We start from the raw sequence: 21,770 nt of genomic DNA, 5'->3' as shown, positions 1-21,770 counted from the left end.
TCCCATATTTCGCTAACTCATTTTTACTCATATTTTATTATAAAATTAATATATAAAAATAGGACCCACACGTCGTAACTTTTTCAATCTATTTTCTATTATCTTTCTTAAACCTACGCCAGAGGAACGGAGGGAGTACTAATAAAATGTGTATCCTATACACGCAAAATTGGTAGTGAACAGTCTAATATGCTTATCTCTTACCGAGGTAGTAATGATTAGATCTTAAAATGTGTATCCTATACACGCAAAATTGGTAGTGAACAGTCTAATATGCTTATCTCTTACCGAGGTAGTAATGATTAGATCTTTGTTTATTGGGAAGATGGAGGATGTGATAGTGGAGGTGACTTAAATCAGAGTAGGACTATGCTTATCAGAATAGGGCTTCATTTTCCTCTTTTCAAATTATCTTTTGGTATTGTGCATTTCAGTTCAGTTTTTGAAACCTTCTTCTTGATAGTTTTGTTTTTTTTGAGTTGCATTTGTGGCTTGCATCATTAATGGCCGGAAACGGGAAAGGACGGACGATTGGGATAGATTTGGGGACTACTTACTCGTGTGTGGCAGCGTGGAAGCACGACCGCATTGAGATTATACCAAACGATCAGGGCAACCGCACCACCCTTTCTTATGTAGCTTTCACCGCCACCGAGCGTCTCATCGGCGACGCCGCTAAGAACCAAGTCGCAAATAATCCCATCAACACTATTTACGGTCAGTTTTCACTTCTGTTTCTAATGGTTGTCATTAAATTTTTTGGTGTTTGCTGCTTCCATATATATTTTTTTCTACGGGTATAATGCAAACTTCAAATACTGTGTTTTTTTATATGTATAAAGTTACATGTATGTAACCGCCCAAAAGTAAGGATAGTTTTCTTATCGAAGTGAAATTAGCAGCATATGTGGTTAGAGCATGTGCTACTAATCCAATCCAAATATCCAATAAAAATTTTATTTTTTGGATTTTTATGTGTTGTTTTTCTACCCTTTGAACTTTGTTGTATCCTCATCTGTCACTGCTCCCGCCTTCAACTAATTGAACTATTTATTAAATAGATGCAAAAAGGTTGATTGGTCGTAATTTCAGTGATCCGACGGTTCAGAGTGACATGATCTGTTGGCCATTTAAGGTCATTCCTGTCGATGCAGACAAGCCAATGATTGTGGTAACCTACAAAGGGGAGGAGAAACAGTTTACTGCTGAGGAGATCTCCTCAATGGTGCTTACCAAGATGAAGGATATTGCTGAGGTATATCTTGGATCATCCGTCACCGATGCAGTCGTGACTGTGCCTGCGTATTTCAACAACTCTCAGCGTCAGGCCACAAAGGTCGCTGGAGCCATTGCTGGCCTTGACATTGTAAGGGTTATCAATGAGCCTACTGCTGCTGCCCTTGCTTACGGTCTGGATAAAGGTGTTACTAGCTCCGTGGCAAAGAATGTGCTGATTTTTGACCTTGGTGGGGGCACGTTTGATGTGTCTGTAGCCACCATTGAAGGAGATAGCATTGAAGTGAAGGCTATTGCTGGGGATACTCATCTTGGAGGCCAGGACATAGACAACAGGATGGTGAATCACTTCATCAAAGAGTTTAATATCAAGAAGGGTAAGGATATTAGTGGGAATCCGAGATCTATAAGGAGATTGAGGAGTGCTTGTGAAAGAGCCAAGAGGGTCCTTTCTTCCACTTTGGAGACCCCAATTGAGATTGAATCGTTGTTTGAGGGGATTGATCTGTTTTCGACCATTAGTCGTGCTAAATTTGAAGACCTCAACATGGATTTATTCAACAAATGTATGGAGCAGGTAGAGAAATGTGTGAGTGATGCAAAGATGGAGAAGAGCAGCGTGGATGAGGTGGTGCTTGTTGGTGGATCGAGTAGGATTCCCAAGGTTCAGCAGATGTTGCAGGAGTTATTCGGTGAGAAAGAGGTGTGCAAAACCATTAATCCAGATGAAGCTGTGGCTTATGGTGCTGCAATGCTGGCTGCCAAGTTGAGTGGTGAAGGCGATGTAAAGGTGCAAAAGCTCATTCTATTCGATGTTACTCCGCTGTCCCTTGGTATTGGACTCAATGGAGATGAAATGAGGGTAATTATTCCAAGGAATACAACTATCCCAACAAGGAACTCTTGTAATGATATTGTCACAATGTTTGACAATCAGACTTGTATGGACCTTCCGGTGTATGAGGGTGAAAGAAGCAAGTGTACTGATAATAATCTGCTAGGTGAATTCTGGCTCGATGGCATTCCAGCCGCGCCTAGAGGTGTTGCTAAAATCAAAGTGTGCTTCGACATTGATGAGAATGGTATCTTGAATGTGTCAGCAGAGCACATAGGGAGTGGAGTAAAGAACAACATCACCATAACCAACTACAAGGGCAGGCTGTCTAATAAAGAAATCGAGAGGATGATTCGGGACGCAAAGAAGTACAAATTTGAGGATGACGACTTTAGGAAGAAGGCGTGGGCCAGGGCTGATTTGGAGAACTATGCCTACAACACAAGAAACGCCGCTAGAAGTGCTGCCAAGCTCACAGCAGCAGGCAAGAAGAAGATTGAGGATGTATTCGAGAATTTGACACAGTGGTTGGAGTCTAACAAACAAGCAGAGGTTTATGATCTCAAAGACAAGAAGAAGGAGCTCCGGACTATTTTCAATCCCATCATCGCCAAGATGAAATAAGAATGAAAAATGATGAAGATCTGGTGGGTCTTTACTTTTATCTATCAACATTTTGATCATATTTTGTGTAATTATTCCCACGAGTTCCTTGCTTTAATGTATGTTACTACTTTATTGGCAGATTATATTATACTCCACTTCTTTGCTCTTTTTTCCTGTTAAGTCAACTTTTGAGTCAACTTTTGAGCGGAGATTTAAGAAATTGTGTTTGAAAAGTAGGAGAGAGGAATAAGGTTGGAAAGATAAAGAGAGTAAAATAGTTGGATGCAATAAAGTAAGAGAGCTCAAATGTTTTGTTTTTTTTTAAAAATAGTTAATGATTAAACTTAGGAGTCATTTAAAAAAGAAATACGACTCAATTTAGTTAGGACAGATGGAGTAAATTTTTAGATTTATAATAGTGATTGACTTAAATTTATATTAATACTAGCTTATTTCAACCACGCTCACATGGGATAAGAGTACTCAACGCCACCAAAAAGAGGCCCGAGGTGCATGTGCTGCATACCTCTCGAGTCTCTGAAACCACAAGTTGCCATAACAGATTACGAAGTTTTCCGCCTTCAGCCAATGCGCAAGGAGCAATGCACCGGAGGCGTTTTCACTTCATAGCCGGAGCTGAGTAGTAATTAACTAATTTTTGGCTTATAATATGTAAGTTTTGGTTTTTAAATATGTATTTTAATAATTATAATTATACATTTTTTTTGTTAAAATTATTAAAATTTTGAAAAATTATAATTTGAATAAATGTACTATGAAATTAGAGAATTTTATAAAAGTGGAGGACTATAGGTCTTACCTAGTAGCATATAGTTTGACTGGTGTTTGTATGACCCGAATGAGTAAGTATTGTTATATTGTTAACTAGTTTTTATAAATTGCCTGTATCAGCTTTTCACAATTTCTAGTGCTAAATTCACGTCTCATGAAATGGCTACTCTGTTCATTCATTTATCTGCTGGCATTATTAATCACTGATCTATCTATTAATTAATTATTCAATATATAATTAAAAGTCCGAGATCTTTTATATCTTCCATTGCACTCTAATTTACACAAATAAATCTTCATTTAACAGCTTCTTAATTCCAACTTTTGAAAATATTAGTAGTACACATAACCTGCCTTGGATGAGAATTGATTATATCATATATTTACCGTATCTATCTTCATTAAATTGATAACATTTTTTTAGAGTATTATAGAATGATAATTATATTGTTACTTGAGTCTTGACCATCTCTAAACTCTATCTACCTTTATCATATATGATTGCATAAAATCTTCATATGTGTATTATATTAGAGTTTAAATGAGAAAATCATATAGAAGTATTTTTTATAGTGTGGTTAACATTTAAAAGTTGTAGTAATTGTAGCGATTTAACTTGCTAACGTTTGTTAAATATTTTTATAACATCTAAATAATTAATTATGCAATGGGCAATGAATGTTACGTCGTGGTGGGAATATGAAAAGTTGGTGGTTGTGGAAGTTGAACGGAATGAAGATGCATGCAACTGCTATTAACTTATAAGTAGGTACTAGCTTCAATGTTTGGTCACTCCACTCTCCTCTTTTCAAACTGATCTCTCTGGTTTTTGTGTTCTGTGAGGAAATCTTCACGTTATCCGCAACCAATCATTTATGGCGGCAAAGGGAGAAGGACGGGCAATTGGGATCGATCTGGGGACAACATATTCATGTGTGGCAGCGTGGAAGCACGACCGCATTGAGATTATACCAAATGATCAGGGGAATCGCACAACCCCGTCTTACGTTGCTTTCAGTGGCGCTGATCGTCTCATCGGTGACGCTGCTAAGAATCAAGTCGCCAGTAATCCCGTCAACACCGTTTTCGGTGAGTTTTCTCTTCAATTTTCCATGTTTTTTAATCTTATTTGCTGCTGCCGATCCATGTTGTATTTGTTTTATGTTTGACAGAGATGGCTATTTCTATACATTTTTCTTATCGAAGTTATATATATGTAAGATGAATGGCATTTTCTTGGTCTTATACTCTTATGTGTCGTTTCTTGGTCTTATACGTTCTTATATGACATTTAATTAATTCTTACACAGATGCAAAAAGGTTGATTGGTCGTAAATTCAGTGATCCAATGGTTCAGAGTGACATGATATGTTGGCCATTTAAGGTCATTCCTGTCACTGACAAGCCTATGATCGTGGTAACCTACAAAGGGGAGGAGAAACAGTTTACTGCTGAGGAGATCTCCTCAATGGTACTTACCAAGATGAAGGATATCGCCGAGGCATATCTTGGATCAACTGTCACGGATGCTGTTGTGACTGTGCCTGCTTATTTCAATGACTCCCAACGTCAGGCCACCAAGGCTGCCGGATCCATTGCCGGCCTTAAAGTTTTGAGGATTGTCAACGAGCCTACTGCTGCAGCAATTGCATATGGTAGTGATAAAAGGGTTACTAGCTCTGTGGCCAAGAATGTGCTCATTTTTGACCTTGGTGGTGGGACATTTGATGTGTCTGTGGCCACGATTGAGGCAGATGTCACTGAGGTGAAGGCGGTTACTGGCGATACTCATCTTGGAGGCCAGGATATGGATAACAGGATGGTGGATTACCTCATGAAAGAGTTTAAAAGTAAGACGGGTAAGGATATTAGTCGGAATGCAAGAGCTATTAGGAGATTGAGGAGTGCTTGTGAAAGAGCCAAGAGGGTCCTTTCCTCTGCCTTCGAAACCCCAATTGAGATTGAATCGTTGTTTGAGGGGATTGATTTGTTTTCAACCATTACTCGTGCTAAGTTTGAGGAACTTAACATGGATTTATTCATCAAGTGTATGGATCTAGTCAAGACATGCCTGAGTGATGCAAGGATGGATAAGAGTAGTGTGGATGAGGTGGTGATGGTGGGCGGGTCGAGCAGGATTCTGAAAGTGCAGGAGATGTTGAAGGAGATTTTCAATGGGAAGGAGGTGTGCAAGACCATTAATCCAGATGAAGCTGTGGCGTATGGTGCTGCGGTGTTGGCTGCTAAGTTGAGTGGCGAAGGGGATGACAGTGTGCAAAATGTGGTTCTTTTGGATGTTACTCCTTTGTCTCTTGGTATTCAATGCGATGGAGATGTGATGAGCGTAATTATTCCAAGGAATACACCTATCCCAACTAGGAAGGAGAAACATAATTTCGCAACAGTGGTGGACAATCAGACCAGTGTTGCGTTTCCGGTGTACGAGGGTGAAAGAAGCAAGGCTACAGAAAACAATCTGTTGGGTAATTTCAGTCTCAAAGGCATTCCAGCAGCGCCCAGAGGTGTTGCTAAATTCAAAGTGTGCTTCAACATTGATGAGAATGGTATCTTGAATGTGTCCGCGGAGCACATGGAAACTGGGTTGATGAACAAGATCACCATCACGAACGACAAGGATAGGCTGTCTAGTGAAGAAATCGAGAGGATGATAGAGGATGCGGAGAAGTACAAGCTGGAGGATGAGGAACACATGAAGAAGGCTGAGGCCAGATATGCTTTAGAGGACTACGCCTACAACTCAAGGGACGCCATTAGAAGTGCAGCAAAGGTCACAGCAGCAGACAGGAAGAAGATGGAGAAGGCTTTCCGGTCTTTCACAAAGTGGCAGGTGTCCAACAAACATGCAGAGGTTTATGAGTTTAAACACAAGATGGAGGAGCTGGAGGCTGTTTTCAATCCTATCATTACCAACATGAATCAAGAATGAAAATTGATTATTAGCAGGATATCGTGGGCTTCATTTTATTTATCAAGATAGTTGTTAACTAAAGGGTGATAATTTTCCCGCTCATTACTATCTTTGAATGAATACATTTTTAATGGAAATTAGTTTGTACTTTTTGTTAAAAATGAAAGAGGAATGATTTGTTGGCATTAACTATGTTAGGTATTGATCAGCCGAAGACTTGATATAATCCAAGTATATCTACAGCAGTTCTGAGGAGATCAACCCCCAGATAACAGATCTGATACTAGAATATTAGCTATAACTAGAATCTGCAAAGATTGAGCCTGAAACACTAAGTAAACGATTAGTAACTTCAAGACAAAAGAACATGCAGAAGTAATAGCAAGATAGAATCAAAGATTTGAAGAAAACAAGGTTTTGATGTGGCTCAAGGTGCACCAGGTACAACTGCACAGATCTATATGTAACCGGCCCTCAACTATCCAGCCAACTCCGATTTGCACCAAGGGAGAACTCAGATCGACCACAGTCGATCAAGGCAAGTCACACCGGAACCCTAGATCCACCACCACACATCCACCAGGAGACCAATCGCTTCACACCGGTCACAACAACAACAACTCTCCCGATCTCAGAAGAACTCCCTTCTGAACAAGAAACCACCAACCAGTCTAAGAAGCACAAGACTAGAAAACCAGAGGTTTCCTCACAACCACACCAGAGGTTTCAATATCTCTCAAGATCACACAGAGAGAACACACCAGATTAAGGGCAGAAGAACCCTAAATCTGTAGAGGAGAATGAGTTCTAACAGAGAGAGAATGAGAGTAAAGAGAGTGAAGAGAATGAGGCGTATCAGAGAAGGGGGAGTATATATATGACACACCCATGACACCCAATCACACACTGACACGTAGCTAGGGTTAAGAACTGGGCCAGCAGGTAGATGGGCAGTGGATATTGGGCCCGGGACTAAAACACTTGGGCCTCCTGCATAATGGCCCACAATCTAACATTCTCCACCTTGGGCCTTATCAGGAGAGGCAGTGGATTCTATCTTGTGCTTTTCATCATTGCCAAAACATGCCTACAATGTCTTAGACATTAATAAGCAAAAATCCCACAGATTGTGGTTTATAAAACCTTTTAGAAAAAGCAGAACTTTAGCAAGAGGTAAAACACAACAAAGGGAGAGAACCTGATATACCAGTGTTACCCATCCACTATCAATGTGGAGTTTTCTGATGCAGCAGCATTTTCTCCACTGACAAGCACTTAGTACCCATATCAGCTGGATTGGAGTCTGTATGAATCTTCTCCAGCAACACTTCACCTTTCTCCACAACATCTCGGATAAAGTGAAACCTGACATCAATGTGCTTTGTCCTGTCATGGTACACATGATTCTTGCACACTTGGATAGCTGACTGGCTGTCAAAGTAAACAACTATGGGCTGCTTAAGGAACCTAAGTTCACTCAGAACCCCTTTTAACCATAGGGCCTCTTTCATTGCTTCAGTGATAGCAATGTACTCTGACTCAATAGTTGAGAGAGCCACAATATGTTGCAATTGTGACTTCCAACTCACACAGGAGCCTCCAAGAGTGAAGACATAGGATGTTGTTGACTTCCTCTTGTCCCTATCATTAGCATAATTCGAATCTACAAAACCACACAGGTTAGTAACATCTGAACATTTAGAAAAGTGCAAACCATAATGAGAAGTATGCTTAAGATATCTGAGCAGCCATTTCAAGGCTTCCTAGTGAGGTGGTCCTGGATTTGCCATGTATCTGGAGAGGCAGGAGATAGAGTAGGCTATGTCTGGCCTAGTGCTCACCATCAGATACATTACTGATCCTATGGCATTGGAGTAAGGAATTTTCTTCATTTTCTAAACCTCATCTTCATCCTTAGGACACTGATCTCTGCTAAGGACAAAGTGAGCTGCCAAGGGAACAGTACATGGCTTAGCATCAGCCATGTTAAACTTGCTCAAAATTTTCTTCACATAGGAACTCTGATGCAGAGTCATCTGGGAATTTTTCCTATCTCTCACAATATCTATTCCCAGAATCTTCTGTGCATCTCCCAAGTCCTTCATCTCAAAGTTAGAACAAAACATATCCTGCACATGTTTAACAGCATTAGAACTTGGGCTCATAATGAGCATATCATCAACATACAAGAGAAGAAAGGTAGGAACATAATCAATATTTTTATAATATAGGCAGTGATCAAAAGCACTTCTAATAAAACCATAGGACTGCATGCATTGATCAAACTTAATGTTCCATCTCCTAGGGGATTGCTTCAACCCATAGAGAGCTTTCTTCAGTAGGCAGACATGATTAGGATGTTTGGGATCAACAAATCCCTCAGGCTGCCTCATATATATTGGCTTGTCAAGGTCTCCATGTAGGAAGGCTGTCTTGACATCCATTTGCTTGAGTTCCCAGTTGAAAATTGCACACAGAGCAAGCAACAACCGAACAGTTGTAAATTTCACCACAGGGGCAAAGATCTCAGTGTAATCCACCCCCTCTTGTTGGGTGAACCCTTTGGCTACAAGCCTGGCCTTATATCTAGGGCCAGTAATCTCCTGCTTCAGCTTGAATAGCCACCTACACTCAACAATAGTACAGTTAGAAGGTTCAGGTACCAGAATCCAAGTTTTATTTTGAATTAAGGACTTCATTTCTTCCTCCATGGCTAAGAGCCACTTGGGGTAGAACATAGACTTAATAGCCTGTTTGTATGATTGATGCTCATCACCATCAGCCTCATGTACATTGAAGGCCAAGGCTACAAGGTTCATTTCATCAGCAAATCTTCTTGGCTGAGTAATGGTCCTTCTTCCCCTGTCCCTACACAACAAATAATCTGTTAGATCATTATTAGGATCAGAGCTTTGATTATTTACAACTGGAACTTCTCCCCTGGTTGTAGAATCTGGGATTACTCCATCTTCACCACCATGTTGAGGATAATCAGGGGTGGGAACAAACCCCTGGATAACATGGCTCTCCACCTCATTTGATGTAACCTCCACCTCACTAGAAGATGGGGTGGCCTCAGGGGTGCCAGGATTAGGGAGACAGGGAAACTCAGACTCATTGAAGACAACATCTCTACTAATAGTCACTCTAAACCCTGGCTCATCCCTAAGCCAAACTCTATACCCTTTAACACCTTCAGGATATCCTAAGAAGACACACTTCCTAGACCTAAGCTCAAGTTTGTCAGTCTTTTGGTGTATAAAGGCACTGCAACCAAAAACTCTGAGGTGAGAAAGGCTGACATTCTTTCCAGTGAAGACAGATTCAGGACATTTTCCTTTGAGGGGAACAGAAGGGGACCTATTGACTAGATATGCAGCAGTGATTATGGCTTCCCCCCAAAATTTCTTAGTCAAACCACTCAAGGATAATAAGCACCTCACTCTTTCAAGTAGGGTCCTGTTCATCCTCTCAGCCACCCCATTCTGCTGGGGGGTGTAAGGCACAGTTTTGTGTCTCCTGATACCTGCATTCACACATAAGTCATCAATCTGAGAATTACAAAATTCTAAACCATTGTCAGTTCTCAGAGTGCCTATCTTTCTTCTAGTTTGGTTTTCTATCAGCTTCATCCAGGTCTGAAACTTCACAAACACATCAGACTTATGTTTCATCAGGAAAACCCAGACTTTTCTGGAATAGTCATCTACAATAGATAGGAAATAGGAGCAACCACCATGTGTTGGAACAGAGGCTGGGCCCCAAACATCAGCATGAAGATATTCAAGCACATTTGCACTTAAGCAAGTAGGCACAGAAACTGGAAAAGACACTTTATGCTGTTTTCCTTTCACACAGGTATCACAAAAAGGGAGAGGCATGTTAACATCATTACTGACCAAGTAACCATTTTTGTGCAAAAGATGCATGCCTTTCTCACTCATATGTCCTAATCTATTATGCCACAAAACAATATTATTAACCTTCACAGCATGAGCAGCAGGATTATCACATAAGGGTTCAGCAATGCAAACATACAAGTTATGCTTTCTCTCAGCTTTAAACATGCACAAGGAACCCTTAAAGATTTTCATAACACCATTTTTCCCTCTAAACCATCAGACTCAAGAGAGGCACAAGAGAGAAGATTATAATGCAAGCTAGGCACATATTTCACATTTTTCAAAGTCAACTTACAACCAGAGTCAAATTTGAGGCATACTGTACCAATGCCTTCAATCCTGCACTGTATGTTGTTAGCCATAGAAACAAAACCATTAGAAACAGGGTTTAATTCAGTAAAAATATCTTTGAAAGGAGAAATATGATAGGTGCAGCCTGAGTCTACCAACCACTCAGACTTATTAAACTCTTTTCCCAGAGAGGCATTCACAGAAATAACATCATGTAGCATGAAGCAAGTTCCTTCATCATCAGATTTGACCATGTTAGCAATCTGCTCAGAGTCATCCTTCTTATTTTTCTTAAGAGGACACTCCTTACTATAGTGGCCAAACTCATTACACTTGTAACACCTCCTAGACTTTTTAGGGTCTTGAGAGGAGGATCTGGATTTATTTCTGTAATGTTTTTTGTTTCCCTTCTCAGAGGGTTTACCATTAGCCTGCTTGTCCTTTCCTTTGGTGTTGGATCTACCTCTGACCTGCAAGGCTTTGTCCAGAGCAGCCTTGGAGTCATTTTTCTCTTTCAACTCTAACTCTTTGGACTTTAAGGAGCTAACAATCAAATCCAGGGAGGCTGTGTCTCTCCCATATTTGATAGCTGCCTTAACATCACTGTAAGAATCAGGAATGGAGTTCATGAGGGCAATTGAAGTATATGCATCAATATTTTTGTCTCCAGATCTTTTAATATCAAGCACAAGTTTTGAGAAACAGTCAATATTCTCATCAATATCTTTGGACATGTCTAATTTGAATTTGAACAGTTTCTCAAGCAAATACATGCGGTTAGAAAAAGAGGTTTCAGTATACAAATCATCAAGTTTTTCCCATAACTCCTTAGCAGAATCAACAACACCAACTTTTCTAATTACAGAGTCACTCAAACTCAAGAAAATAGTAGAACAGGCCAACTCATTCACTTCTGCCCTAATGGCATCAGTATCAGTATCAGAAAACTTTTGATCAATGGCTTTAAACACTTTCTGCTGAACTAAGACACACTTAAGTTTCTGTTTCCAGATGCTGAAATCACTCTTTCCATTGAAAGGAGTGAGTCCAAAAGGTAGGTTAGACATTTTTAAAGGAACCAAAAGGCAAACAAGCACAGGGCACAGAAGCACAAAGGGCTCAAGACAGCTAACCACAGCACAACACAAGGCCAACAGGAAACAGAAACAGAAAACCTGAATTTAATTTAGGAGTGATTCTGACAGAGCAAGGCACAAACAAGTTGTCAAGAACAACAGAGCATCTAGAAACCAGGATTTCCCAGTTCACAAGCACTCAATTTATTGAGGGCGCAGGGGGTCACTGGAGTAGACTTAAAGCCCTATTGCAACCACAAAGTTTTGCAGACTACTTGAAGCAGCCTAAAGCAAAATCACCACCAAGATTAACTCCAAGAAAACACACAGACAGAAAGAAGAAGACGCACAACGGAAGCAAGAGAACAATACCAGGAAACACACTGAAAACACACAAAGAAAAGAGAGTGAGATCAGAAGTACTATACCACCCAAGAGACTGAAAAAATCTCTTGATTTACCGGATATCCACGATAGGAGCGAGGCTATGTGAATACCAAAGCCTTGACTGATCCTAACGTGGCTCTGATACCACTGTTAGGTATTGATCAGCCGAAGGCTTGATATAATCCAAGTATATCTACAGCAGTTCTGAGGAGATCAACCCCCAGATAACAGATCTGATACTAGAATATTAGCTGTAACTAGAATCTGCAAAGATTGAGCCTGAAACACTAAGTAAACGATTAGTAACTTCAAGACAAAAGAACATGCAGAAGTAATAGCAAGATAGAATCAAAGATTTGAAGAAAACAAGGTTTTGATGTGGCTCAAGTTGCACCAGGTACAACTGCACAGATCTATATGTAACCGGCCCTCAACTATCCAGCCAACTCCGATTTGCACCAAGGGAGAACTCAGATCGACCACAGTCGATCAAGGCAAGTCACATCGGAACCCTAGATCCACCACCACACATCCACCGTAGACCAATCGCTTCACACCGGTCACAACAACAACAACTCTCCCGAACTCAGAAGAACTCCCTTCTGAACAAGAAACCACCAACCAGTCTAAGAAGCACAAGACTAGAAAACCAGAGGTTTCCTCACAACCACACCAGAGGTTTCAATATCTCTCAAGATCACACAGAGAGAACACACCAGATTAAGGGTAGAAGAACCCTAAATCTGTAGAGGAGAAGGAGTTCTAACAGAGAGAGAATGAGAGTAAAGAGAGTGAAGAGAATAAGGCGTATCAGAGAAGGGGGAGTATATATATGACACACCCATGACACCCAATCACACACTGACACGTAGCTAGGGTTAAGAACTGGGCCAGCAGGTAGATGGGCAGTGGATATTGGGCCCGAGACTAAAACACTTGGGCCTCCTGCATAATGGCCCACAATCTAACAAACTATTTGTAGGAATATAAGTCAGGCCAACTCTCTCTATCAAATTATTGTACTACTATTTAGATATGAGCCATTCGATTTATAATGTTAGGTTACAAAATTTTTTAGTCTTAATCTAAAACTTTCAGGTTCTTGGCTAACCTGGTTGTTCAATTGGACTAATAAAATTATAGTAGTAGTAAATTTTTAACTACTACTCTTTATTTATAATTTTATATAATAAATGAATACATCTATTTTTTAAGCTCGAAATTAATATGTAGTACTAGTAGATATATTAGAATACATGTTTTTCCAAAATAATTCTCATTTTTTAAGCTCTATGACATTCGATGAATATAGATGAAACAGTGAATAAAGATAAGTCAAAATATATTTCTCTCTATCTATGAACTATTCCCTTTTTTTTCGTTCCCAAAATGTATGAACTTCCTAATTTTGAAAAATTCAATCAACATACTATCCCTACACATTATTTTATTTACAACTTATACCAATACCATTAACACTTATATCATTATAATAATATAAACCCACTCTAACATTATTTTCACTATTTTTTGGTCTTGCTCTTATTTTTTCTTTAATTTATTAAAACTCACGCTAAATATTTCATTTCCCAAAGATATGCAAATATCTAAAATATAAGCAAGAAAACTGGAAAGATATGCAAATCCTAAAATATCTAAACATAATAAGATCGTATCATTTGGATTGTGGAAGCTAGAGGCATGCTGATGTGATGGCGAGACTTAAAGTGCGCTTCTCAGTAACCGCTCCCATTTCTTTCCCTCTCTCGATTGAAAATTTCGACAGTTATTGAAGCCTTCGTTTTGATATTTTTGTTTTCTCTGAATTGCAGCTCTTGTTGTAGTTTGCATCATAAATGGCCGGAACTGGTAAAGGGCGCGCTATAGGGATCGATTTGGGGACGACATACTCGTGTGTGGCAGCGTGGCAGCACGATCGCATTGAGATTATACCGAACGATCAGGGCAACCGCACCACGCCATCTCAAGTCGCATTCACCGCCACCGATCGCCTCATCGGTGACGCCGCCAAGAATCAAGTCGCCAATAATCCCATCAACACTGTTTTCGGTAAGTTTTCTCTGTTAAACACTGTTTTACGTGACTTTTATTACTCTTCAAATCATTATAAATACTCCCTCCGTCCCACTAAATATGCAGCATTTGCTTTTCGGTACGAGAATTTATGTAGTATTGTTTTGTGAGTTAATAAAGAGAGAGTAAAGTAAGACAAAATTAAATGCAGAGAGGATATTGTTTCCATTTTTAGAAACGTTTCATTTTTAATGGGACAGACAAAAAAGGATCATTTTTAATGGGACGAGGGAGTACGTTTATACTTTGTCTCTTCTTTTCATCTTGGGTGATGAGTACCAAATCAAAGCATTAGTATATTTTCTTGATTTAATGCATTGCTTGTTTTGCGCTTTAGTTTTTTGTTACGTTCTCTTCTCTCCCAATTCCAACTAGTTGAATTATGCAGATGCGAAGAGATTGATTGGTTGCAAATTTAGTGATGCAACGGTTCAAAGAGACATTACATATTGGCCGTTCAAGGTCATTCCGGGGGCTGGCGACAAACCTAAGTTCGCGGTAACCTACAAAGGGAAGCAGAAACAATTTTTAGCTGAGGAGATTTCTTCGATGGTGCTATCTAAGATGAAAGAAACCGCGGAGGCATATCTCGGATCAGCTGTCAAGGATGCTGTCGTGACTGTGCCGGCTTATTTCAACGACTCTCAACGTCAGGCCACCAAGGCCGCTGGAGCCATTGCCGGCCTTAACGTTGTTCGGATCATCAATGAGCCTACTGCTGCAGCCATCGCTTATGGTCTGGATAAAAGAGCTTCTACCACTATGGCAAAGAATGTGCTCATTTTCGACCTTGGTGGTGGGACGTTTGATGTGTCCGTGGTCACGATTAAGGGTGATGTCGTTGAAGTGAGAGCTATTGCCGGTGATACTCATCTTGGAGGCCAGGACATGGATAACAGGATGGTGGAATACTTTATCAAAGAGTTCGAAAGAAAGAAGGGGAAGAATATTAGTGGGAATGCAAGAGCTATTAGGAGATTGAGGAGTGCTTGTGAAAGAGCCAAGAGGGTCCTTTCTTCTTCCATCGAAACCCCAATTGAGATTGAATCATTGTTTGAAGGGAATGATTTGTTTTCGACTATCACTCGTGCTAAATTCGAAGACCTTAATATGGATTTATTCAAAAAGTGTAAGGAGCTGGTTGAAAATTGCCTAAGTGATGCAAAGATGCAGAAGAGCAGTGTGGATGAGGTTGTGCTTGTTGGCGGGTCGAGTAGAATTCCCAAGATGCAGCAGATGTTGCAGGAGTTATTCAGTGGGAAAGAGTTGTGCAAAAACATTAATCCAGACGAAGCCGTAGCATATGGTGCTGCAGTGCTGGCTGCCAAGTTGAGTGGTCAAGGCAACGAGGCGGTGCAAACGCTCGTTCTTGTCGATGTTACTCCTTTGTCTCTTGGTATTAAATGCGATGGAGATGTGATGAATGTTATTATTCCGAGGAACACACCTATTCCAACTAGGAGGTGGAGAGATCGTTATGCAACATCGGTGGACAATCAGACCAGTGTGGTATTTTCGGTGTACGAGGGTGAAAGAAGCAAGGCAACAGACAACAATCTGCTAGGTGAATTCAGCCTTCAAGGCATTCCAGCAGCACCCAGAGGTGTTGCTAAATTCAACGTGTGCTTCGACATAGATGCAAATGGGATCATGAATGTGTCTGCGGAGCACATAACCACTGGAAACAAGAAGAACATCACCATCACCAATGACAAGGGCAGGCTGTCTAAGGACGAAATCGAGAGGATGATTCGGGATGCGGAGAAGTACAGGAGGGAGGACGAGGAGTTTAGCAAGAAGGTTGAAGCTCGGAGAGCTTTAGAGGACTACGCCTACAACTCAAGGGATGCCATTAGAAGTGCAGCACAGGTCACAGCAACAGACAGGATGAAGATGGAGATGGCTTTCCAGTCTTTCACACAGTGGTTGGAGTCCAACAAATATGCTGAGACTGATGAGTTTAAAGACAAGATGAAGGAACTCGAGACTGTTTTCAATCCCTTCATCGCCAACAAACGCGCAAAGACAAGATGAATGGAAAATGATGATTCGCAAGATCTCTTTGGTGTTTACTTTTATCTATCTTGATTTTTGTTCATATTTTGTGTGATATTTCCCGCGAGTTGCCTACTCTAAGTTACATTGTTTGTTTGATTAGTTTACTTTCATCTCTTTGTTAGTTTCTTATTTATTCGTTCTGTTTTTTATGTTGATTTATTTTCCTTCTCTTTTGTCAGTTTCTTCTTCCTTTGCTCCTTTTTCCCAGCATACTTTTTAGCTTTTTTCGAGAATCCAACTAAATGGTGAACAAAGAATAAAAAAATATTAAAGGATATCTACAGTATGATAAAATTTCATGAACAACTTTTACAATATAGACATAGATTAAATTTATTAAGCCATTTCCCAATATGCAGTTTTCGTACTTGGCATATTGAACAATCTCTCTGTTCGAGTATTTGTTGATGTATTCTTTCCCTTCAAAAATACAAGTCACTCCTAGTCCGGCTTTTGTACCGGCGCTCACTCCCTACTCTGTCTCGGCGTTACAATGGGTATAACCGTATAAGTGATAGAAAACATAAAATGATAAAATGGTTTGAAGTATTGTAGGCTATGTTTGGTAGGGGTCCTAACTCATCTAGGGATGAAATCTTATGAACATTTTTGTTCATAAAATTCCACCCCTAGATGAGTTATCACCCCTATAAAACATGCCATTAGAAGATACACTAATATGGTAAAAATTAAATAATTGCCAAAAAATGAAAGTTGGCTAATTTCAGAATAAGTTAAAATGGACTATTTTTGGTGACGAAAGAAGTACTGCCAAAGATGTTAGAATAGAATAAGATAAGGTCATCCACGACACTATCTCTTATCCACAACATTATTCATGGGCCCCACTATACTTTTCACCACATCTCTTAATGAAAAAACAACATCTGCCTCCCTCCATCTCTTAACCATCTTATCTCTTAACTACTCATTCATTTTCATTTTTTATTTTTACAAATTCAATTAATAAAAACACACTTCATTAAATAAAATGAAATTACAATTTAAAATCCTAAAAAGTAGAAAAAAAACGCTTCATGTGTGGTAATGATTTGATATTTATAGAAGTGATTGAGGAATTAAAAAAAACATAGGAAAAAAATTTAAAAAATTGAAAATAACGGCTATAAAAGGATAGTATATTTTTGTGATTTTTTTAAATTTTCGAATTTTCTTGAATTTAAAAAAAAACAAAAAAATAACATTTTCAATGGATATATACGACGCCCACTCGCGGGCCGGCGAGTGGGCGTCATGCACGAACCACAGCATGCGACCTGGCGAGTTGTCTCAAAGACGGCTCCTCTGGGCGAGACACACGATGAGATGCGCTCCGCATTGTCGTCTCTTATCCGGCTCGTCTCTCCGAGACGAGAGGAGACAGTAGCGCGATGCGCTGTGGGTGCTCTAAGAAAAAAGTCAAAAAACCAGCACATTTTGATATATCAATGTATTAAAATATTAATGATGTGTGTTTAATACTATTATAAACATTAATTAAGAATAATTGTTTTTGAATATCCGAAATGTTTTTTTTAAAGTTGGTTCGGTTTTTTTCGATTTCGATTTGGTTTAATTTTGAAATTCAAATTTTTGGTTTAGTTCGGGTACATATCAAAAATCAAAATTCCAATTTAGTTTTAATATTTTATACCCAAAACAGTCTAATAAAAATATACATTTTGAACATTTTAAAAAATATTAAGTAGTTTCAAGTTTGTTACTATAAATTTCTACCAAATTCCAAGCTTAGGTAATAATAGAAAGATTTTATGTATATACATTTAATATGTAAACATGAAAATTAGTGGTAAATAAATTAATTTATATGATGAAGTTAAAGTACTCCTACATTTTTTTTATCAAACTTTAATAAAAACCTTAATTTCTTAGTAAAAATGTTTATTATTTGGGGCCCAAATTTTGGGCTATGTTAGTATGTTGTTGTGATTGGGAAGAAGAGTAACGATGCTATGGCGTGGGCAATGGAAGAAAGTTTAAACACAACTCAAGGGCCCCCACTCCCGGCCCGACAGTATTGTGTGGGATGTTTAACAGGATACGCAGTGGCTCGCTTAAGGACAGGGCTTACTTCATATATTTCGATTTGGTGAGCCGCCGCCGATCATATCAGAGGGCTTCTTTTAACGGTATAGTGCGTTTCCAGTTCCTTGTTGAATTTAATGAAGCATTCCTATTGATACTTCTGTTTTCTTTTAGTTGTAGAGCTGTTCATTGTTGGCATCATTAATGGAGAGAAACGGGGATGGACGGGCAATTGGGATCGATTTGGGGACGACGTATTCGTGTGTGGCGGCGTGGCAGCATGACCGCATTGAGATTATACCAAACGATCAGGGCAACCGCACCACGCCGTCTCAAGTTGCTTTCACCGCCGCCGAACGTCTCATCGGCGACGCCGCTAAGAATCAAGTCGCCGAAAATCCCATCAACACTGTTTTCGGTGAGTTTTCTCTTTTATGAATTATATCTCAGTTTTTCTCTTCTCTTGGATTTATAAGCACGTGTTTAATTTTTTGATTTTATGTATCGTAGATGCAAAGAGGTTGATCGGTCGCAAATACAGTGACTCAACGGTGCAGAAAGACATGATATTTTGGCCATTCAAGGTTGTTCCTGGTGCTGATGATAAGCCTATGATTGTAGTAACCTACAAAGGAGAGGAGAAACTGTTTTCAGCTGAGGAGATCTCGTCAATGGTGCTTACTAAGATGAAGGATATTGCCGAGGTATACCTTGGATCTTCAGTCACCGATGTTGTTGTGACCGTGCCTGCTTATTTCAACGACTCTCAGCGTCAGGCCACCAAGGATGCCGGAACCATTGCCGGCCTTAATGTTATGAGGATTATCAATGAGCCAACTGCTGCAGCCATTGCATACGGACTGGATAAAGGGGGTGATGTGGCGAAGAATGTGCTGATTTTCGACCTTGGCGGTGGGACGTTCGATGTGTCTGTGGCCACGATTGAGGCGGGTGTCATTGAAGTAAAGGCTACTGCCGGAGATACTCATCTTGGAGGCCAAGACATGGACAACAGGATGGTGAATCACTTCGTGAAAGAGTTTAAAATCAAGACGGGTAAAGATATTAGTGGGAACTCAAGAGCTGTCAGGAGATTGAAGAGTGCTTGTGAAAGAGCCAAGAGGATCCTTTCCTCAACTTTGGAAGCCCGAATTCAGATTGAATCATTGTTTGAGGGGATTGATCTGTTTTCTACTATTACTCGTGCTAAATTCGAGGACCTTAACATGGATTTATTCAGGAAGTGTATGGAACTGGTTGAGAGTTGCCTGAGTGATGCAAAGATGGAGAAGAACAGTGTGGATGAGGTGGTGCTGGTGGGCGGGTCGAGTAGGATTCCCAAGGTCCAGAAGATGTTGCAGGAGTTGTTCGGTGGAAAGGAGGTGTGCAAGACTATTAATCCAGACGAAGCCGTGGCATATGGTGCTGCAGTGTTGGCTACCAACTTGAGTGGTAAAGGAAATGATAAGGTGAAGAATGTGGTTCTTTTAGATGTGACTCCTTTATCTCTTGGTATTGAATGCAATGGAGATGTGATGAGTGTTATTATTCCGAGGAACACACCTATCCCAACTAGGAGGCAGAGGGATGATTATAAAACAGCGGTGGACAATCAGACCAGTGTGTCATTTTCAGTGTACGAGGGTGAAAGAAGCAAGGCAACAGACAACTCTCTGCTAGGAGTATTCAGTGTCCAAGGCATTCCAGCAGCACCCAGAGGTGTTGCTAAATTCAACGTGTGCTTTTACATTGATGAGAATGGTATCTTGAATGTATCAGCGGATCACATAGGGACTGGAGCGAAGAACAGCATTACTATCATCAACGAAAAGGACAGGCTGTCTAAGGAAGAAATTAAGAGGATGATTCGGGACGCGAAGAAGTATAAGTTTGAGGATGATGAGTTTAGGGAGAAGGTTAAGGTCAGGCATGATTTGGAGGACTATGCCTACGACACGAGAAACGCCATCAGAAGTGCAGCAATGGTCACAGCGGCAGACAAGAAGAAGATGGAGGATGCTTTCGAGTATTTCACACTATGGTTAAAGTTGAACCAACATGCAGAGATTTATGTTTTTAAAGACAAGATGAAAGAGCTCCAGACTATTTTCTATCCCATAATCGCCAACAAACGTGCAAAGACAGGATGAATGGAAAATGATGACTGGCAAGATCTCGTGGCTCTTTACTTTTGTCTATAACTTAGATTTTTTATCATATTTTGTGTGATGATTCCTAAGGTACTATTACTAGTTTATATTCCTTCTTTTTATATATTTTAGTTTCTTCTTCTTTGCTCTTTTAATTGATTATGCTTTAGCATTTAGAATATAAGTTAAAACCGAAATTAGTTTATGTTTTTTTAGATTTCTAATAGTGATTCACTTAAATTTATCAGAGTACTGTTACTTACTACTATATCATTGATTTCAACCACAACATATTATTGAAAAGAGGCTTGCTTGCTCATAGCATTTCATAAAAAGGTTCAAAAGAAAGTATTCGAGGACAATGTTGGCTGTAGTATGAATGATAACTAAATTTTCCGCCTCCAGAAATGAAGCAATGACAGCGAAGACGTTCTCACTCCAGAGTCGAAGCTGAGTAATAGTCGTCAAAATGGAAACTATTGAAATTAAGAACTAGTAGAATTTAAAGAAACTAATATACTACCCCCTCCGTTTCATAATAGTGAAAACATTTTTTTGGCACAAAGATTAAGAAAAATGTGTGTAATGTATTAAATAAATAGATAATAAAGAAGGAGAGAGGAAAAAGTAATAGAGAGAAAAGTAAGTGAGAAGAAAAGTGTTGACTTTTACTAATAAAGAAAATGACTCCATTATTATTGAACATACCATAATGACAAAATGACTCTACTATTATCGAACGGAAGAAGTACTATTTTTTGGTAAATTCATATGTGCAAGCATAAACGAAATAAAGATCAAAGACAGATGAACATGAAACTTCATTAAAAATAAAAGTGGCTTAAAACAAATAACAAAAATGATATAGAAAGTACTCCCTTCATCCGTAAATAAGAGTCTCGTTTTTTCATTTTAGTCCGTCCAAAAATAGAAGTTCCGGTTCACTTTTACCTGAAATGGTAATTGGGTCTCACCTTCCACTAACTCATTCTACTCATATTTCATTTAAAACTAATATACACAAGTGAAACCCCTATTTCACTAACTCTTTTTCATCCACTTTCTTAACATTTCTTAAAACTCGTGCAACCCATAAATGAGACTTCTAATGTCGGACAGAGGGAGTAGTAACTTAACCCAAGTAATGCGAGGGAATCATCACCATATAGTAAGTAGTAATACGATGAGAATCATCACGATATAGTAAGTAGTAACACGACGATTTTATAGTTTGCATATTACTTTATTTTTTTGTTACAGATATAGTTTTATGAAACAATTCCTGATTGCAGTGTTATACATTAAATATTGTAGTATTACTATGATTTTGCAGTTTACATATTGCTTCTTTTAGGAGGACAGAGAGTC

The 21,770-nt window shown here is 39.4% G+C and overlaps 3 protein-coding genes across 3 annotated transcripts in view; all 3 read left to right on the top strand.

The window, feature by feature from the left end:
• The first annotated feature begins 503 nt into the window (after window positions 1-503).
• LOC125224529 (heat shock cognate 70 kDa protein-like) lies at window positions 504-2,695 on the top strand. Its single transcript, XM_048127944.1, has 2 exons — window positions 504-717; window positions 1,062-2,695. The coding sequence occupies exons 1-2, from the start codon at window positions 504-506 to the stop codon at window positions 2,693-2,695; spliced, it is 1,848 nt and encodes a 615-aa protein (XP_047983901.1).
• Window positions 2,696-4,344: 1,649 nt separating this feature from the next.
• LOC125222137 (heat shock cognate 70 kDa protein-like) lies at window positions 4,345-6,416 on the top strand. The gene is made up of 2 exons (XM_048124613.1): window positions 4,345-4,558; window positions 4,780-6,416. Exons 1-2 carry the CDS (start codon window positions 4,345-4,347, stop codon window positions 6,414-6,416), a joined length of 1,851 nt encoding a protein of 616 aa, XP_047980570.1.
• Window positions 6,417-13,910: 7,494 nt separating this feature from the next.
• The window catches only part of LOC125201579 (heat shock 70 kDa protein 18-like), an 11,725-nt gene continuing 3,865 nt past the window's right edge, over window positions 13,911-21,770 (top strand). Inside the window, exons 1-4 of the mRNA XM_048099752.1 lie at window positions 13,911-14,124; window positions 14,537-15,536; window positions 18,465-18,670; window positions 18,763-19,721. Coding sequence (XP_047955709.1) covers window positions 13,911-14,124; window positions 14,537-15,536; window positions 18,465-18,670; window positions 18,763-19,721 — 2,379 coding nt within the window. The remainder of the gene's footprint in view (window positions 14,125-14,536; window positions 15,537-18,464; window positions 18,671-18,762; window positions 19,722-21,770) is intronic.

The sequence above is a fragment of the Salvia hispanica genome, chromosome 1 (assembly GCF_023119035.1).
Source record: "Salvia hispanica cultivar TCC Black 2014 chromosome 1, UniMelb_Shisp_WGS_1.0, whole genome shotgun sequence".
NCBI lineage: Eukaryota > Viridiplantae > Streptophyta > Magnoliopsida > Lamiales > Lamiaceae > Salvia > Salvia hispanica.
Note: the sequence above shows the minus strand (reverse complement) of the source record. Positions and strands in the feature narration are given on the sequence as shown.